The sequence below is a fragment of the Caretta caretta genome, chromosome 6 (genome assembly GCF_965140235.1).
Source record: "Caretta caretta isolate rCarCar2 chromosome 6, rCarCar1.hap1, whole genome shotgun sequence".
In the NCBI taxonomy this organism is placed as follows: domain Eukaryota; kingdom Metazoa; phylum Chordata; order Testudines; family Cheloniidae; genus Caretta; species Caretta caretta.
Window position 1 is genome coordinate 98,257,642 of NC_134211.1, and position 20,287 is coordinate 98,277,928.

Consider the following 20,287-nt stretch of genomic DNA (forward strand, 5'->3'; position numbering starts at 1 on the left):
CCCAGGAGTGGCACCCCTGCACAACCACTCAGACAGCTGAACACCATCCTCTGAGTAAAAAGAAAAGGAGTACTTGTGGCACCTTAGAGACTAACCAATTTATTTTAACCAAATAAATTGGTTAGTCTCTAAGGTGCCACAAGTACTCCTTTTCTTTTTGCGAATACAGACTAACACGGCTGTTACTCTGAAACCATCCTCTGAGTGTCACCAGTTACTTGCACTGGTTGGCTCCTAGTTCCTAACTTCTTACAAGGGGCCCCTACTCCTTGTGGGTCTCCTTAAATCTCTCCCTGGGAGTTCACTGCACACCCCATAGGGTTGGGATAAAGATCTCCTGGATGGAAGTTCTCCCTGTGGCTCTTGGGATCATGCCAGCAGTCTCCTGCTTGGCAGTCCCGCTCCTTCCCACCCTTGCTGACTGCAGTTTCCTCCCTTTTAAAGGCCTCCTGCCTATCATATGTGATTGACAAGGCCAGAAGAGCGCGGCTAGCCTTGCCTCCCATGCCTCTCTGGCACCTTTGACATCTTTGTGTGGTCTATACACCCCATCAAATACAGGATCTGAGTTTATATATTTTTTAAAGTGTCTTAAGTGTGTGCTTTGACATAGCAATGTCAGAGCATTGTAATTCCTTGTCTGTGTTTTAACCTCTCCCCCAAAGAAGAGCTCTCTCAAGTAGTAAGTGTCACTTAGTACTACTAATTACTTGTAGGTACCTCTTCATCACTGTTCTTGTCAACAAGAACATCTCAGTCTTGCAAGCATTTGTGTGTGAGTCAACCAACTGCATGTTTGAGTGAAGATTTCCAGATATGAATAGGCAATCATAATATATTTTAGAAGTGGTCATGGCAGACTTGCCTGTTTAGGTAACATTGGATAATACTTAATGTCACCTATTTGGGGCCCTTTTCTACAGATCTTTTAATCTCCACATAGACAGGAAGCAGATGTCCCAAAAGATAAAACTTGGCACTAGGAGATTCCCATGAATTCCTTCTCTGCATGATTCAAAACAAAAAATACAGCTATTAACAGCTTTTCAGCTGAGCCGTGGACCTGATGATAGACATTAGATCATAATAGGGAAAATCTTGCTTAAAGATTTACAAAATATTTTTCATCAGCATGTGAATCGAAGCACTCGTGCATTAGTAAGAAGTGAATATGTTTCTGCAGGAAGGGTTCCTGCTAGAAAGCAAGCAGTGGTAGTAATTGGGCTTTCATATCTCTGTACTGTGGGGGAAGGTATTGTGGGCCTGATCCCATCCCACTCTGTGACAAGATCTATGCACTATATGCAGCATAGGCAAGAGCGGTAACGCAAAAAGCAAAAGCCCCTAGGGAAAACGCTGCCACAAGCAAACCGCAGATCTTGATAATAACGAAGTGCGTTAGCACAGTGCTAATTATGATACTGTTTACTTTGGCTCCTTATAAGGCTTTATTAACAATGCTTGAGTGATAAAAATTAAGGAAATGTATCATTTGACTTGAATGATAAAAAACTATATAAGATTGGTATTATAGGGGCAGGGTAGAGAGAGACCAGGGGAGCACCTGCGTGTGACCATCTCTGTCTCCCTCTCCCTGCATGCTTGTATTCAAATAAAAAGGACCTCAGACTGTTTGAACCAAACAGATGGTGTGACTCGTTTTCCACAACAGTACCAAAACCAAAGCAATATTTAAATATTGTTTCTTTTACCAGAAAAGTATATTGATTTTACTATGTTTATTGATGTACCTAGAGAGTTTTATTCCTGTTGCTCTATTGGATCGCTCCTAATGCATCCTGAGGGTCACTTAACTTCTCAAATTGTATTTCTTTAGCCATAAGAATACATAAGTAACTAGTAACCATAAGACAACTTCTACACATGCCTATTAAAAGATATGATAGGACACAGAATTATCACCAGGCAATATAATTGCACTGCTGTTGGTGCTGTCCCCAATTCCTGGGGAAACTGCTGATCTTAAATTTTCTGCTTTTAGTACCACTGCAAAATCTTGAATATTGAGTCACAAGATGCTTATGGGGCATGATGGTAATCAATTTAAATATCAAAATGTAAGAAATACTGGTGCAAACAATGTGGAACACCACCGGGTGCTAAAAAGATGCATAGCAAGAGTGGAATATTACTGTACTTGATAAGCACCTTGCAATACCTCAAATGATCTATTCAGCATGTCCTGTTATATACACTGAGTAACCAGGTTAGTGAATGCATACAGTATTTGTTGCACCAGAATGGCCCACTGCTGGGTTGTTTTTGTGTAACTTTAACTAAAAATTAACCAAGCATAGGACTTAAATTCATTAATACAGTAAGTTCTTTAGTTGTAATTGCTTCAGTTATAACAGTAATACTATATTCTGTTTTGTTTCTCAAACGCTACTACACTAATATATTTCAGAACTGTTACTTCTGAAGTTACTTCATGCAGATTTCATATCTTATTTTTTATAAGAGTGAGTGCGCTTAAAAAGGAAGCATTTAGCTCACGATGATAAAAATGCCTCCTCACAGTATTACATACTAAGACCCCATTTACCAAGTGCTGGCACACGCAGGTGTCTGAAATGCTACAATCATTTCCCTACACTTAAAAGGGGAGATAAGTGTGGTAACTCAGCATAGGGCGTGGACTGGAATACGTAGGGCTCTGCCTGATTTTTCATGGGGCAGAGATGTCCTATGGAGCCTGCTGTAGTCAGCACAACTTAGAGCACCCTTTTTGCTGCTCTGAATTACGCTGGGGGCTGTTTTGTCCCATGGTTAGCCAAGGATCAGGGGAAGCATAAATATGGAGTAGCGCCACCTTTACTTCTCCTCATACTCAGCACAGCTCAGGATTGAGCCTAATACAATGATAAATTAAATGTTTCCTTTTAAAAGTCCCTCGTATTTATAAATATTATACAAGTACATTTCTTAACATTTCCCCTTCTCCAGTCCCCATAGCAACACATTAATGATTGCTGGCACATATGAGTGAAAAGTACTCAGACACTATGGTGATGAGCACAATATAAGTACCTAGGTAGAAAGAGGTACTCAACTTAAAATTGTCTGTGTTCATGCAAAAAAACTTCGTTAAGTGAATGAAAGTTAAGTTGAAAAGTCAAGCACTTAAATGTTAGGATTTGAAAGATTTGTGGTTGTCCACACAATCTTAATTCTTCCCCCTTGTCCATCCATTCTGCGCAATGTGTGAGGCACATTTACTTCTTTTTAAGTGGAGCTACTTTAAATACTTTAATTGGCTTTCCTGCAACAGAAAAGGGTATATGGACACAGGAAGGGGAGGACAGAGAGGTTTATTAATTTTCATGGAATTTAATGTTTCTAAAAGTAACATTGTGTTTCTTCACCTAGGTGGTGTAAAGGTTTCCCTCTGTTCAATAAAATGTAGTGTTAGACTGCATATTTCAGCATTTCTAAGGTTTCTAGAGCCACACTGTTGTTGCACGGTAGTTACGCAGAGAGTCAAACACACAGGAAGCTTTGTGGCTTGTTTTGTACAATCAGGGTTATTCAATAGCAGTTTTTGAGTTTGACAAATCCACTCCCAGGATCTGAAGGTTATATTAACACCTAAGCCTGTGACTTTTCTTTTCTAAAGCAGCCATGGATTAGAATCCAAATACCATTCCAGCAGAGAGAAATCCCAGAGGAATAGCATTTTTCATGTGGGTTTAGTTTGTGGTTTTCTATAAATCTTATCAGTTTCTCCATTTAAAAGTCAGCCAAAGCTATCAGGAGTGCTGACTTCTTTCAATTTCACCTGCAGATGACGTTCATAACAACTTATATAGTGCCTTTCTCCAAAAGGCTCCCAAAGTACTGTAGGATCCATCTACGCAGAGCACAACTGAAATGCAACCATCCCCAGGGTAGATAGCAGCAACCAGGAAGATAGCACTGTAGCGTAGTACACAACACAGGGAGCAAGGATGGGGAGGTTTTACCCCAGTAGAAATCCTTGCCCTTGTGACAAGTGCCATGGCATCTTTGATGCCAAGGCGGAACAGACTTTGGTTTGTAAGCCCTCATCTAAAAAACCCACAGGCATCAAAAAGGAGCTCATTTTATAAAGGATGCGTAGCTGGGCTGATCCTACCATGAGACAAATCTGTGATTCAAGCAAGGCTAGGTATTTCTTAGCTGATCCTCAGACAACCCTGCTAGTGGGTGCTTCTGACTCACAAGTTCTGAGATGAGGAAATTTTCAAGATATCAGCCATGCCAAAAGCCAAACCTGGATGCCAGCTTCATTCCTGGGGTTCTTTCTTCTGGAGAATAAATCCCTTCAACCACTTAAGTTATTAGAGGATGAAAATATATTGAAGTCAGTGAAATTACACTGGTGTGTAAAAGCCATGTAAATGAGGAAAGAATCAGGTCCAACACATTTCCCATTTTCAATTATTGTTGCAGGGTTTTTTTCAAGAGAGAGATGGCACAAAACTGGCTGGTAGCTCTTAATGTGTAGTATGTGCTTTGCTGAATTTCAGAAAATCTAGTTGTAAAATGACAGCTATGACCAGATGGAAAGCTGTTTGTGCATATGAAATACGTATTAGGAAATGGTATTAAGTTTTTATCTATATTGTTAATTTCAGATGCACTGTGCATGCATTTATAGCTATAATTGCCTAGTCCGATGTCTTGTCCTAAATATTTATTGTTATATTGCTATTAACATTCTCAAGATATATTATACTCAAATTAGTATTTTCTGTATTAAATAAATGAACTCCTAAGGAAACCAAAAATACCTTTTAAAGTATTAAAATAAAAACCCATATTTACATTGCGAACACTTAAATACAAATGGAAAATTCCTTCATGGCTGCATGGTGTCAACCACATTTTTTTATGCTCGAAGTCCAAATTCAAACATTTTCACATATACATTTAGTTATATCTCTAGTTAACAAATTTAACCTATGTCTACTTGTTGAAGACAGGAATATATCACACTATACAATCTGAATATTGCATAACAGATTACTGTCAAAAATATTACCGTACATATGAATACCAACACTGCAGGGTATTTTGTAAAATGAGAAAAATCATGAATGTTAAAATATTGGCTTGTAAACAAATTAGATCCCTAAGGCTCTAGTCTGACCACCCCTGAATGACAGAAACAGGTTAGTGTGAATTTGCTCCCTCATTTTATTCATTCATTAAGTAAATATCAGAGTGTAATTAGATGGACTGATAGTATGTACAAGGGGTGATGGGAGCACAGATTATGTAAAATACTAATATTTACCAGACGAGATCTTATTTTCTGCTCTTTTCAAGCAAGCTACTCTTCAGATATGTCAAGCACAAGTCAGACCTGCCGTCATAGGTGCTGGAACTAGGGATGCTGCCGCACCCTCTGCCTTTAAGTGATTTCCATTATATACAGGGTTTACAGTTTGGTTCAATGGCTCTCAGCACCCCCACTATACAAATTGTTCCAGCACCCCTGCCTGTCATAGGCATCTGTAAGTAGCTATTACAACTCAGGTTGTCTCAAGCTAAAAGAACTAGAAGTTCAAAATGATACAAAATCGCAGCTTCTACATTTTGATAGTATAGCTTTCAAAGTGCCTAAATAATCTCATTAAAGGAAACTCTCTAAAGTCTGCAAGGCTCTTGTTGCTGTCACGAGTATTGCAAATATTTTTTAGTCAGCTGAATGAATGAATATTAAACTGTGAACTGCTCTCTATAGCAAACATGAGAATATATCTTATAATTTCATCCTTTACTTAGCTTGTAAAAATATTAAATTTTGTGATGATTACCTACAAAGATATAAATCATGAAGCTTGTTTTCTGCCCATTAGAAGATGTGCTGTCCTATTCTAGACCCTCAACTACAGCAAAAATTAATTCCCTGAGACAAATTCATCCTTGGTGCACTTCTGCTGGCTTCATTCGGGGATGAATTTACACCTTTGTATAAAAGCAAATCTTTTCAATGAACTAGCCCGATTTTAGGAGGCATCTGTGACATCAAGGTGGGTTTTTGGTTAAGCAATAACACTTTCCTTTTGAAAATAAAAATAATTTAGAGGCAAATCCTTTTCTCCCCGGCTTATTGTGTGCATCTTTTGCCCATCACTTAGCAAGCTGAGGCCTTGATCTGCAATTTGTTCTGTTCTGATGGACAGACGCTTGCTTCCATGGCTTCAGTGTAGGTTCAGGGGTCTACTGGTACGGAGCTCGCAGCAGGGTCAGGGCCTTGCTCTGTAACTAATGCACTTGTCACAAAATTGTGACTACAGACATTCAGCTAATTCAGTACCTGATGATTATTATTGGTAGTAGTTATTCACATATGTTCTGGAAGCATTTTTTAACTTCTGTGAAAACTACCTGTCTCGGGCTACGTCTTCACTGCAGCTACAGGTGTGATTTGTAGCTCATGTAGATGAACCTGTACTAGGTGTAATCTAGCTTGATTACTAAAAATAGCAGTGAGGATGCGCAGGCCTGTATGACCTCACCTAGGTGCATTGTTTTTGTGCAGTCCATGCTGAAGCCCGCACTGCCACGTCAGTGCTATTGTGAGCTAGCTATATTAAAACTAGTGTGGGTATGTATCGTAGAAGTAGCCTTAGTAAGGTTGTGTTTGTACGAACATAGGAGTTGTAAATTTGTCATTCACACACAGTCGGCTCATAGAAAATAGAAGTGAAAGAGAACTCAGCTCAGGATTGTCCCTTACAGTATATTTTCCAGTACCATATTCAGTCTAGTTTTACATGTCCTAAACAATGGGGTTTCCATTATTTATTTAAAATTGTTTAGTTTTGTTTGATGCATAGAGTAAAATCTCTCATGTAGTCTCACACTGAATATTTGTAGTATCGTGGAAAATTAGCCATATTATCACGGTTAAATAAATCTTTAATGTTAAGTAGATTCATGACATGGTAATATAAATGAATATATATACACATACAGATATAAATCTATAAATTAGTTTGCTTATACAAAAAGAATTGTTAAACATCAGAATCAGTTTGTTGTACACATAGGAGTAAAGTGCATGCAAATAGCAGGGCCTAATTTTGCACTAGTTGACACCCCTTTCACTCAGCTCAGAGGATCTCAGGATTGGGTCCAATGTATTTTCATGAGATAGAGTCAGCACAATAATTGACCCATCACCCTTAACAACAAAAAGTCATTACTCTGTTTTATCTTAGATTTGATTAAGTTGTCATATGTACCAAGTGCTTCTAAAGTTTGATTTATGCTGCAACTGCTTAAGCTATTTTAAAAAATAAGAGCACCAAATATACATTGCACAACAAAAACAAAGTTGTTGTTGTTTATGTAAATACTAGAGGGTTTGGAATTTGCTCTCCAAAACATTCATATAGGTGGATTCTGAAACATTGCAGTCTTATCTGTTTTCCATAACACCAAATTATAGCTGCAATTATGTTACATCCAAACAATCATGTAGTAAACCTTATTATACTGGTTGCTAACACAGGCATTTGTTTGGCATTGTTACTGCAAGTTACCAGTTCAGCGCTTAATTTTACTACTACAGCACAATTAAGTTGGTTCATGTGAAACACCACAAAGAAGGGTGCATTGCATCCCTACTAACTGTAAATATATAAGCTGTTTGCTCTAGTTATTATCATGTAAACATATCTCAAATGGTTGTTCTCACTAGAAAAGTAACATTTGTATTAATTTTGGAGAAAAGTGTAATGAAGGCAAAGGGAAATATCATGTTATATGTGAGCAATGTGTACTGTGATTTATTTTTGATGGTCTTTCTAGAGAGAGGTTTTCTTTGTTTGTTTTAAAGCTATTACCACAAAAAGCATGTTTGTCACCTGAAATTTTAGTTTAAAACACCATGGTGTTCTGAGAGTGCAAAAATGGGCTATTGGTGACACAGGGGTTAATAGCACAGTTATTAGGAGACAGTGCAACATCATTTATACAGCAAAAAGGCACATTTCCTGGAACTCAGAAAAACCATCATTGCTTAGGTGCACATAAGAGAGCAGAAAATGTACTGTTGGGAACTTTTAGAAATAGTTAGGGCTTTGGGAGCTGCAGAGCTGGAGCATGGGGCGGAGGCAGTGCTCAGAGCTGCCTGGGCGCACCTCTGCCTAGAAGCTGAGGGGGGATGTGTTGCCGCATCTGGGGAGCCACGCGGAGCCAAGTAGGGAGACTGCCAGCCCCGCAACCCTCACCGCCGAGCACAAGCAGGGGTCCTGGGCTGCTCCCCCCAGAGCACCTGCGGCATCCCTCGGACCGCCCCCCCTCCCGAACACCCCCGGGAGGCCCCCCTAAGATTTAGTCAGTGGTATATAGTACAAGACAGGTCACGGCCGTGAATTTTTGTTTATTGCCTGTGACCTGTCCATGACTTTTACAAAAAATGCCCGTGACTAAAATGTGGCCTTAATCATGTGGCATTTGTGAGTAGGACATTGCTTAGAATCAAGGCTTTGTCACATGATAATCTGTAATCATTTGTATGAAAGCCTGCTGATGGACTGAATTGCATATTATTTTTTAATTAATCTGTATAAGGAGCTAGATGTTTAAGATAATTTTAAACTCATACACATTCCTGAGTGTATTTTATTCATAAAATCAACTGCCTTGGCTCCCTTCTTTTATCGCTTGTAAAGTACTGTACATGCTTCCTCATCTTTAGTCATATACCAGTGTCTTCTGATCTACCTATTCCTAATTCATATGTTGAATATATATCATATGAAAGGTTTCTACTTCCGCCTGTCTGAACCTAAACTTCAAGTTCACAAGAAATCTGGTAACTAATTAGCCTAATGAATTAAATTCTGCTCTTCAGAAACCCCTTTTCTGTATTTACATGTATTTACATTTTACATTTGATTATATGAATGCTAGGCAGGCAGGCCCATTGAGTGTAACAAACAATGAATCCCTCATTTTAAGAAGCCTCATCAGTTTAAACTGAACTGAACTGGCAGGTTTTCTAAGTTGCTCTTTTAGATTGAGTGCTGCATTATATTGTTTATACAGTATGATAAGGAGATGTGCTAGACTAACACCGTATCCTTGTGGCTTTTCCCGTGGGCCTACATGCAAATGAGATGTTTCTCTCTCAAGGCTATCCTAGTGAGCAGTTTTAATACATATAGTATGTGTTGTGCCCTCCTCCCTCACATAGTTTATACTTAACCGATTTCAGATTGTTCTATATTTAAGTTTTTGGCAAGTGGTGGTTGTCTGTAAGCTTCTGAGTCAGTTTCCAAGCTGGAGCTTGGCCTTGGAGTTAATAAAGTGTTAGAAATAACTCTTGCCAGTTAGCAGAGTCACTAGCAGTTTTTCTATCCTTCTAGTCCAACCTGAAACTCAAATTTTTACTGCCTGCCCTTTGGTGGAGCAGGTTGGTAAACAATGTATTTAGTCTCATCCCAGTGCAACAGAAAGAGTTTACCCATCTCTGCACTGTTACATCTCATTTTACCCAGCACCATTCGTCATCCTGAGTTTGTGTCTAGTACACCAGAGTTCAGCTAGTGGCCTGCAAGGCCTTAAATTGTGACCTGTGAAGGCGACTATATAAGGAAGAAAACTTGTATTTGGTTGTGAATTGAAATATATTTTTAAGCTGAATTGTTTGAATCAACCCCATCACTTTAGGCCAGTGGGTCTCAAAGCCGGTCTGCTGTTTATTCAGGGAAAGCCCCTGGTGGGCCGGGCCAGTTTGTTTAGCTGCCGCGTCCGCAGGTTCACCGCTCCCACTGGCCGCGGTTCACTGCTCCAGGCCAATGGGGGCTGTGGGAAGCGGCACGGGCCGAGGGATGTGCTGGCCGCCCTTCCTGCAGCCCCTATTGGCCTGGAGGCAGTGGGAACCATGATCGGCCGAACGTGCGGACGCAGCAGGTAAACAAACCGGCCCGGCCCGCCGGGGCTTTCCCTGAACAAGCGGTGGACCAGCTTTCAGAACCACTGCTTTAGGGGATGCCACAGAGATACTATCTCCCCAACTGCCTCCCACTGCTTCCCTTGGAGCCCCAGAGCAAATCAAATGTAATCTAGGAGTGCGCTGAACAGCTTCTGTTCCTTCCCTGCTGCAGCTGCTTATGAGCTGCCCCAGCTGGCTGCCTGTTGCATAACACGGAGACAAAAGAGAGTAGCTCCGGTTGCTCCCTTTCCCTTTTCCCTGCTGGGCCAAGGAAGGCCAATGGAAAGCAGGACAGGAGCAAGACTGGTTCTGCCAGAGCCTACAGCAGCGTCTATCAAAAAATGGCTCCTCTCACCCGGGCAGCCACCTAAGACAGCCCAGGAGAGGGGATGAAATGGAGAAGCTGAGAACCAGCAACCAATTATGGCTCCTTAATTCTGTGCCCCAGCCCAAGTTAGAGCAGCTCCCAAATGGCTCTAAGTTGCACCACCGGCTAATGGTCACCTTGGGGATAATGCACCATCTGAGGATAGTAGGAATCCAGCAATGAACAGTGAGGAGAGGGATATAGAAGCAGGCTATGCCAGCAACATACCTGCGAGAGGATACCCCTTGGTGTGGGAATACCATGCAGGGGAATTGTGGGTAGTTTCTACTCATCTTTCTCTTTCTGTCCAGCACAGAGGGAGCTGAATAGGTCAGAGAGGCTGTGCCAAAGCATTGATTGTGGTCCTTAGACCTTTTTGAAATATGGTTGGCCCTCAGACTGAAAAGGTTGGACATCTCTAGTTCAGTTTCTAGTCTATACAAAGGCTATATGTAATATGGCACCTCAGCATTTGGATGGATGTTCTGATTGTAGGCATCACATTTAATTTTTAGTATCCAGCCTACAACCTTTGAGCTTTAAAATCCTTCACTGTTTGGAGGTGATTAAAATGCCACCATTGGTGCTTCTTGCTAACACATTTGACTTTATTGAAATGCAAAATCTTTATAGAAAACACCTCCAGCTTGGATAAAACCACAGCCTGACCTGCAGAGACAGATGTTCTTTCTTACTGGCAAACTTCAACCTGGGATCTGAGAGTTACGCTAGGGGTTTTCTTTCTTATGCATCATCCTCGGCAGTGAAGGCTTTCTGCAAATCAGTCCAGGCCTTCAGTTACACCTGTACAACATCATTGTCTTCAGTGGCTTTTTGCACTGGTGTAAATGATTGACATTCTGTAGACAGTTCTGTTGGTTATGCACAAGAAAGAGTAGAATCCAACTCACTATTCCCTACCTGTCTGTGTTGGTTCTGCAGTGCTAATGGTAGTAAAGATTACTATACTTTTGTCTCTAAAGCCCACAGGGAGCCTAACTATTGAATAAGGATGTGCAGTTTTTACCTTGCAAAAAGAAAAGGAGTACTTGTGGCACCTTAGAGACTAACCAATTTATTTGAGCATGAGCTTTCATGAGCTACAGCTCACTTCATCGGATGCATACCGTGGAAACTGCAGCAGACTTTATATACACACAGAGATCATGAAACAATACCTCCTCCCACCCCACTGTCCTGCTGGTAATAGCTTATCTAAAGTGACATCAAGTTGGGCCATTTCCAGCACAAATCCAGGTTTTCTCACCCTCCACCCCCCCACACACAAACTCACTCTCCTGCTGGTAATAGCCCATCCAAAGTGACAACTCTCTACACAATGTGCATGATAATCAAGGTGGGCCATTTCCTGCACAAATCCAGGTTCTCTCACCCCCTCACCCCCCTCCAAAAACCACACACACAAACTCACTATCCTGCTGGTAATAGCTCATCCAAAGTGACCACGAGAGGTCACTTTGGATGAGCTATTACCAGCAGGATAGTGAGTTTGTGTGTGTGGTTTTTGGAGGGGGGTGAGATTATCATGCACATTGTAGGGAGAGTGGTCACTTTGGATGAGCTATTACCAGCAGGATAGTGAGTTTGTGTGTGTGGTTTTTGGAGGGGGGTGAGGGGGTGAGAGAACCTGGATTTGTGCAGGAAATGGCCCACCTTGATTATCATGCACATTGTGTAGAGAGTTGTCACTTTGGATGGGCTATTACCAGCAGGAGAGTGAGTTTGTGTGTGGGGGGGTGGAGGGTGAGAAAACCTGGATTTGTGCTGGAAATGGCCCAACTTGATGATCACTTTAGATAAGCTATTACCAGCAGGACAGTGGGGTGGGAGGAGGTATTGTTTCATGATCTCTGTGTGTATATAAAGTCTGCTGCAGTTTCCACGGTATGCATCCGATGAAGTGAGCTGTAGCTCACGAAAGCTCATGCTCAAATAAATTGGTTAGTCTCTAAGGTGCCACAAGTACTCCATTTCCTTTTGCGAATACAGACTAACACGGCTGTTACTCTGAAACCAGTTTTTACCTTGACACTTTTCAGAGTAGAAGTGTACAGACATTTTACTGTATTAATAATAAGTGTAATTTGTTAAATTTTGTTAAATTTCGTAATTTATAATTATTTCATATTTAACTATTTCCTTTATTTTGGGTCAAACCAATTGTTCACACTGATTTTCTGAGATAAATGGTTGCTCTTTGACACTCTTCATGTGCCTCATACTTTAGATGTGCTCCATGTAATCTCTTGAAAATAAACCAGTTAGGCAATCATTTCACAGAACATTATCATTTGTGTTTTTCTAGAGTTCACTTGAAGCAGAAGCCAATGACCAGCTATCTCCTCACGCACAAAATGCACAGAAGTATTTGTCTAGATCATTATTGTCTTCGGACAGGCAAGGCCTGGATCTTCCCAACCCTGCAAAATGTACTAGAAAAGATACTCGGAAAACATCTAATGCCTCAATCTCTAATTCAAGTGTCAGTGCTTCAAGTCCACAAAGAAAATACTATGGAGTTTCATACAGTTCTTCTGCTGAAAGTGTTGTGAACATCAGTCCTTCTCACAAGCATCAGGATACTGAATCCAAAGTGTACAGCGGGGATCTCCTAGATAGGCACTCTGACCACTTTACTGACAGCCATCAACCATTCACTCCACGCACCTTAAAATCAGATGCTAAATCCTTCCTGTCACAGTACAGATATTACACTCCTGCTAAAATAAAAAGGAAGGACCCCCCCAAGCAGCAGGTGGAAGCAGAAACACAAACTGATTTGAGCAGGTACAGAGACTAAAATATAATTTTAAAATAGTGTTATTTAAGTGTTAATCATGTCAGGATCTTCATAAAGCTACATACTGCATTGAAGTCTTCTCCCATCTATACAGGTGCAAATCCAGCATAATTTAATTGAAATCACTGCAACTCTTTCAGATCTATCGCTAGTGTAAATTAGAGCAGAATTTGGTCGCTTGTGTTAAAGAACCCTCCAAAGACCTGCTCCAGTCTGTATCATAGACTGTGGACATGATTCTCTACTCCCTTTTAATTTGTGTCACTATTTACAGCTATGCATTCTGGATTTCAAATGCTACCAGATCCACATGGTAGTATTCTACATGCACTTTGCACTGATGTCAATACCAACACAAGGTACAAGAAAGTGGAGACTCATTCCTCATGTATCTGTTCTCCTCCCTGCTCTTGCTGTTTTTTACACTGGCTTTCTTTCTGTGTTCTCTCATAGTTTTACACATGAGCCTTCCCTTCTGCAGCTCCTGCAGTCTATATAGAGAGTACTGTGGTGCCTCCCTAATTGACTCTCCATCCCTTTTTGAAATCTCAGCCAGAATGCCTTTTTCCCCTTGAATAAATACATCTCTTAATGCCTCTTTTTTTTTCTTTTTTAAGATATGTGATTCTATTTTTAGTTGAAACATTTTAAGATACAGTTTGTGTGAACATTTTATACAAGATAAACTTGCTTTTTCTTGCACCGTGCTGCTGCTTGGAGCAGTGGATATGTTAATGCAGGAGAAGGCAATTTTATTTTGTATAAAATGTTCACATAGGCTGAATTTTTGTTGTTAGATTTTTCCTTCTAAAGTATGTTTCTTATAGTCTTAGGGACCTTAGTCACCTCAGGGCCTACATCCCTAATGCTCCTCTCTCTTGTCTGAGCTATCTATCCTGCCTAGGGTTTTTACCATGTCCATCAGCATAGTCTCCGTGCACCTTTAAATGAGAGAGATGCTGTGCATGTGCATGTTTTGAGGAAACAGTGGATAGAGTATCACCACTGTGGGGCCAATATGCAAGATGCTGAATGGGCTCCATTCCCACTGAAGTCAATGGGAGTTCAGGCGGCTCAGCACCCCGTAGCATCAGGACTGAAATCCATACTATTGGATTGCAAGTGGCAAGTGCAGCACCCCTGAAAGCACTTGACTCTAAAGTAGGAGAATTGTTTTCCAAAATCTTGGGAATATTGAGGTAGGAAGAGCTCAGCCTCTGTCAGCTTCCTAGGTTATTCAAGTAGGGTTCCAGATCTGGAACCAGGGCTTGCCTGGTGGATGTAAAGAAATGATTGAACAAAACATTTGCAAGAAACTCTGTGAGCTTTTCCTCCTTCCTTTACCTCTGTTAATGTCATCTCTTCCTTTTGATATAGTTTGTGACTAAAGTAATATGGTCTAATGGCAAATATACTTCACCACAGATAAAATGCTAAAACACCTTTAGACATTAAAATTCAGGAAAGATTGTCCTTTTTTATAGACAGATAGATAGATCACTTAGATGAAATTTCCATTGATACCTAGAGGAGAATAGGCATTTTAATGTATATTTAAAATAAATACCTGTGCCCCTTTCTTCAATATACCTTTTTGCTGCAGATGGAAAAGATAAAGTTTGGCTGTTTTAAATAGTTCTATTAAGACATTTGGAATCAAATATCTTTTGTTCTAATACATGAACCACTGCTGATTGAGTCTGATCATTTAAACAAAGATCAGGATTCCCAATATCATTTGATTTATGCTTCTTACCACAAGTCTTTCATAAACCTTTTTGAGAATGTCAGTTACTTTCTACTTTTAATTCTTTTTTCCTTAGCAGTTGAAGTTTATGTGACATATTTAAGTTAATTTCATGCTCACAAAGGGTGGTATATTGGCCAAACTGGACGCTCAAACCCTCGTTTTATTAAAAACACAGACAGTAGCAGTGCAAGCATCTCCTGTACTCTACCCTATACTTGGAGGTGATTGGTCTTTGCTTATTTTATTCCATATATTTTGGAATTTAGAAGACTGCAGTTGTAGTAATTTACTACGTTTCATATTTGTACTATTGACTTGCTGTGTGTAGGTTACATAATGGCCCCATTGCATTTTATATTAATTTTTTGGGTAGTCTCCACTCCCAATCCCAGACAGTTATTCTGAATATTTTGCTATGCAGTCAGCAGATTAATTTGGATGATCTGGATATGACTTTATTACCTTAAATATTGCCATCATTGAAAATTGACTCTTAGTTTCATTATGAGAGTCAAAGCTATAGCAAAGATTTTCAAAGATGTCTAAAGGTTTTGAATGCCCAATACCCTTTAAAATTGATGGGAATCAAGTGTCTAGATCTTGTAGGTAGCTTTGAAAATCTCTGTCCATCCATATAGAAAACAGCTGTTTCGACTATGAGGCATGTATATTCTGAGAGATCTGTCTAATATTCTTTTTAAACTTGTAGTTTTCAATCTGACGCCAGAGAACCTGAGAGAAAAGATGCTACCATACTGCAGAAGATCATAACACAGGTAATACAAACAATATCTCTATCAATCACTGAGGTGTTTTGGTTATATGCTCTACCATGCAGAGAACCCATATTTTATCTTTGCCACTACAGTGTAAAACTGAATTAAATTTCATATTCTAGATGGGTGACAGATTAATTTGGTGTGTGTTAAGCTACTAGTTCCAAAGGAATGAGCTGGAATGATAAGAAAGAATATGGAAAATTGAAATAGATTCTGAAAAACTAGTTTTTTTAAAACCTATGTGTAGTATGTGACATTTACAGGTAAGCACACGTAAATATACACACATGAAATTGAGATACAGATACGAATGCAGACACTTGGCCCAGTATCATTAAACATGAGACTGTACACTTGAAGTTGGTGCGGTATTGTAGGTAGGCAGATAGATAGCTCATAGGTCCACAACATAATATGTGGAATTTTTGTACACATGGAATACAGTCCTAGAACTTTTGGAGTGGGATTTGAAAACCAGAGCCAGATCTTTAGTGACTTTTATTTTAAATACTATAGCTCAAAAATGGCATTGTTTCTAAGCTGGAATGTAGCAGCCCATTAAACAATAGTGTGGACTTCGGGCTTATGGGGAATCTTTTGGGGGAAAGAATAAAAAATCAATTATTTTCTTGAAAAAAATGACTTAAGAATCATGCACAGGAGAATTTGTTTGGAGATGGATTCTGTAAGGATTTTTAGCACTCGTGCTTGAATGTATGTTTGAGAGCTGGACAGACACATGAACCTGAATATTAAGAGGGAGCCTTTATATGCTGTTCGGTTAGGGAAGTAAAAAGAACTTGTGAGAAACCACTCAGTTCCTGAATATGTAGTAAAGAAGCTTCTGGTACTTCAAAAATAAAAATAATTCCTGCTGTAGTCCAAAATGGAATCTTGAGAGCCATCTCTTAGTATGGACTTTATTGATACCAGTTGTTTGAATCAGATAGATCTGTACCCCATCTTCTTCTTCGAGTGCTTGCTCATGTTGATTCCATTCTAGGTGTGTGTGCGCTCACGTGCACACTTGTAGGAGATTTTTCCCTTTAGCCTCTCATGCTAGCCCACCGGATGATTTTAAGGAGCACCAATCTCTGCTCCGAAGGATGGCCACGAACTTAGGCCTAGAGGTGGAGGAGATGGTGGCACAATCGGACACCTTGTTTAATGTGCTCTCCGCATCAACCCCTGCACATGTCATGCTTCTGGTGCACGATGGGGTCCTAAAGATTGCCAAAGCCCTCTGGCAAACACTTCTCTTGAGCAACTCCTCGCTCAGGAGGTTGACAACCACCTGCAGTTGGGGGCAATGGAAGAGGTCCCTCAGGAAATGAGGGGGAAAGGGTTTTATTTCTGCTATTTTTTTAATCCTGAAAGCAAAAGGGGGCCTAAGACGCATTCTGGACCTGCGGCGACTGAACAAATATCTCAGAAAGTTGAAGTTCTGCATGGTCTCCCTGGCCTCCATCATTCCCTCCCTGGATTCAGGAGACTGGTATGCCACACTCAACTTGAAAGATGCTTATTTTCATATTTCCATCTTCCAGTGACTCAGACGGTTCCTCTGTTTTATGATGCTGCCCTTTGGCCCCTTGTCGGCTACACGGGTATTCACAAAATGCCTGGCTCCAGTAGCCGCTTACCTGAGACGTTGAGGGGTCCAGATCTATCCTTATATCGACGATTGTCTCATCAAGGGCAGATTACGGGGTCAAGTGCAGAGGAGTCTCGATCTGGTGCGTTCTACCTGTCATGACCTGGGCCTATTAGTAAATGAAAATAAATTGATCCTTGTACCACTGCAACAGATAGAATTCATAGGGGTGGTCCTTGACCCCACACAGGCCAGAGTATTTCTTCTGGAGGCCCATTTCTAAGCTATGTCAGACTTGAACTCCCATATAAGGGTCCACCCACTCATCACCACCCACACCTGCCTGAGGTTGTTAGGCCACATGGCAGCTTTTACTTACATGGTCTACCATACTGGCTCCATCTCCTGCGCTGCAAGCATGGCTGGTGTCAGTCTACACTCCCAAAAGGCATGATCTAGACCTGGTAGTCAGGGTGCCAAACCACATTCGGTTGTCACTGGAATAATGGTTGGACACCGAATCGGTGTTGGAGGGGGTTCCTTCGCGGCCCTGTCCTAGTTGCTGACCTTGGTTTCCAATGCCTTGGACCTGGGCTGGGAAGCCCACTTGAGCGAGCTCAGCACACAAGGCTGCTGGTTGCGGGACGATCGCTCTCTCCACATAAATGTCAGGGAGCTCAGAGCGGTTCATTTGGCCTGCCAGATTTTCCAGTCCCACTTGAAAGGCAGAGTGGTACAAGTCCTGACAGACAACACCACCGTGAAATTTTTATATCAACAAACAAAGTGGAGCCAGGTCGACAGCCCTTTGCCAGGAAGCCCTATGGCTCTGGGACTTCTGTGTGCAGCATGCCATTCATTTTGTGGTTGTGCACCTCCTGGGGACCTGGAATGTATTAGCAGATCGCCTCAGCAGACCCTTCTTGTCTCACCATGAGTGGTCACTTCATCTGGAGGTGGTCAGCATGATCTTCCAAAGGAGGGAAACTGCCCAAGTGGACTTGTTTGCTTCTCGTCAGAACAGGAAATGCCATGTGTTCTGCTTGATTTGAGGGATCGACAGAGGCTCCCTGTCAGACAACTTTTTACCCCTGTGTTCGGGAGCCCTGATGTACTCCTTCCCATCAGTGCCGTTAATCCACAGAGTCCTCATGATGATCAAACAGGACAGGGTGAAGGTAATCCTAATAGCCCCGGCATGGCATCACCAGCACTGGTTCGGCACGCTGCTGGACCTGTCGGTGGTGGTCCCACTGCAGCTGCCTCTCTGGCCAGATCTGCTGTCCCAGAACCATGGCAATCTTCTTTACCTGAACCTGGCAGCGCTGCACCTGACTGCTTGGCTGCTGCGTGGTTAAATGTGGAAGTGCGGGAGTGCTTGGGCCATGTCCAGCAGGTACTGTTGGGCAGCAGGAAGCCTGGGGCTGGGTTTCGGCTTTGGCCCCTCCACCCCGCACCCAGGGCAGCAGGGCTGGGATGTGCTCAGGCCTCGGTCCCCCTTCTGGGGTCCTGCAGTAATTTTTGTTGTCAGAAGGGGGTTGCGGTGCGATGAAGTTTGAGAACCACTGCACCACACTATTAAATATACTCTTGACAGTCATAGGAGATTTTACAATGATTGTGATTAGTTGGTGCTTAGTTTTGTCTTTTATACTAACAAATCTCTTTGTCAGGCTCTGCTGCCCTTACTCATATTGAATAATACCTTACTCTACAAGTAGTGCCATTGATTTCAGTAGGACTTCGAAGAGTAAGGTACTGCTCAGCATGATCAAGGGAGGCAGATTCTGTCCCTCAGCTAATATTTTTCAGATAAAATATGTAGCTTCTGACAGTAATTGCAATAGCACAGAAATGTCTATCAGAGGAGCATTTTTAGTAATTTTTGAATGCGCACTATTGATTTGTGATGATAAGTGGCTTCAGCTCTGAAGATATTTTGTCTTAACATTTTCCCTTTCTGCTCATTTTTGTCTTGAAGAGTATAACCTGGAACTATTTGGTAGCTATTCTTCAAATAGCTTCCAAATTTTGGACCTCATTTTATAGCTTGTACACAGACACTTATTCCTTAAACCAATAATCCTGTCAACGTTAATAGAACTACTCACATGAGTAGGGACTTCTGACTAAGGGTCAAAGGATTGGACCCTTAACATCTCAGATTATGAATGAAGCACATAGTTCTGTTTATGCTTGGGGGATTTTTGCTGCTTTATACCTTCCCTGAAAATGACAGAGTGGCTGCATCTGAACTGGGTAGAAATTGGTTCAGACAAAGCTTTAATAATTAGGTAGCTCCCCTCCAGTCCAGCTGAGTACTATGTATTCATATGGCAACATCTGTCACATCAGGCTTTTTTCTTTTTTTTCTTTTTTTTGCTGTTGAAAGAGTGACAGTCAGTAATGGAGCATTAATGGCCTTTTCTGAGTGTTGTCGTTTAAAATGCAGGCAGCAGACAACTTTACCATCTCTCTGTTTGTGTGAGTGCCTGAAGTGAGGGGGGATGGTCTGATGGCTAGTGCAATGGAACTCAGCAGGGCTAGATTTTACTCCCACCTCTACCAGTGACACATCTTGTGTGGTTAGGTAAGTCATTTTGGCCTGATTTTCAAAGGAGGTGAGTACCCACAGCTCCCTTGGATTCAGCTGGAGATTTAGGTGTTTAGCCTATGTTCAAATTATGCCATTAACCTCCAGGTGCCTTAATGTACTGTTAATATTGACCTCAGAAAGGTGTTGTGAGGTTTTATTAACATTTGTAAGTACTCTGAGATCCTTGAATAAAAGATGCTGTATGCTTATAATATTATAGCAAAAGATTATTAAGAACTTAGTTTTAAAACTAATGTTAATAGATTAGCTGAATCATATGCAGATGATAAAATTTTAACAAAATTCTCCCCCTGGTCTTATAAGCTGGAATTTCCTAATGACTATGTGCTTGGCACAAACCTCCTGTCCCCCCATGCTACTGACTAACCGTGTTCTGATCCTTGTTTTGCTATGTAGTGTTGCAC

At 41.1% G+C, this 20,287-nt stretch overlaps 1 protein-coding gene across 5 annotated transcripts in view; it reads left to right on the forward strand.

The window, feature by feature from the left end:
- SPATA7 (spermatogenesis associated 7) overlaps window positions 1-20,287 on the forward strand; it is a 79,883-nt gene that overhangs the window by 48,026 nt on the left and 11,570 nt on the right. For all 5 annotated transcript variants that reach the window (XM_048854621.2, XM_048854620.2, XM_075129822.1 and 2 more), the window contains 2 exons: window positions 12,649-13,130; window positions 15,603-15,669. In XM_048854621.2, coding sequence (XP_048710578.2) covers window positions 12,649-13,130; window positions 15,603-15,669 — 549 coding nt within the window. The remainder of the gene's footprint in view (window positions 1-12,648; window positions 13,131-15,602; window positions 15,670-20,287) is intronic.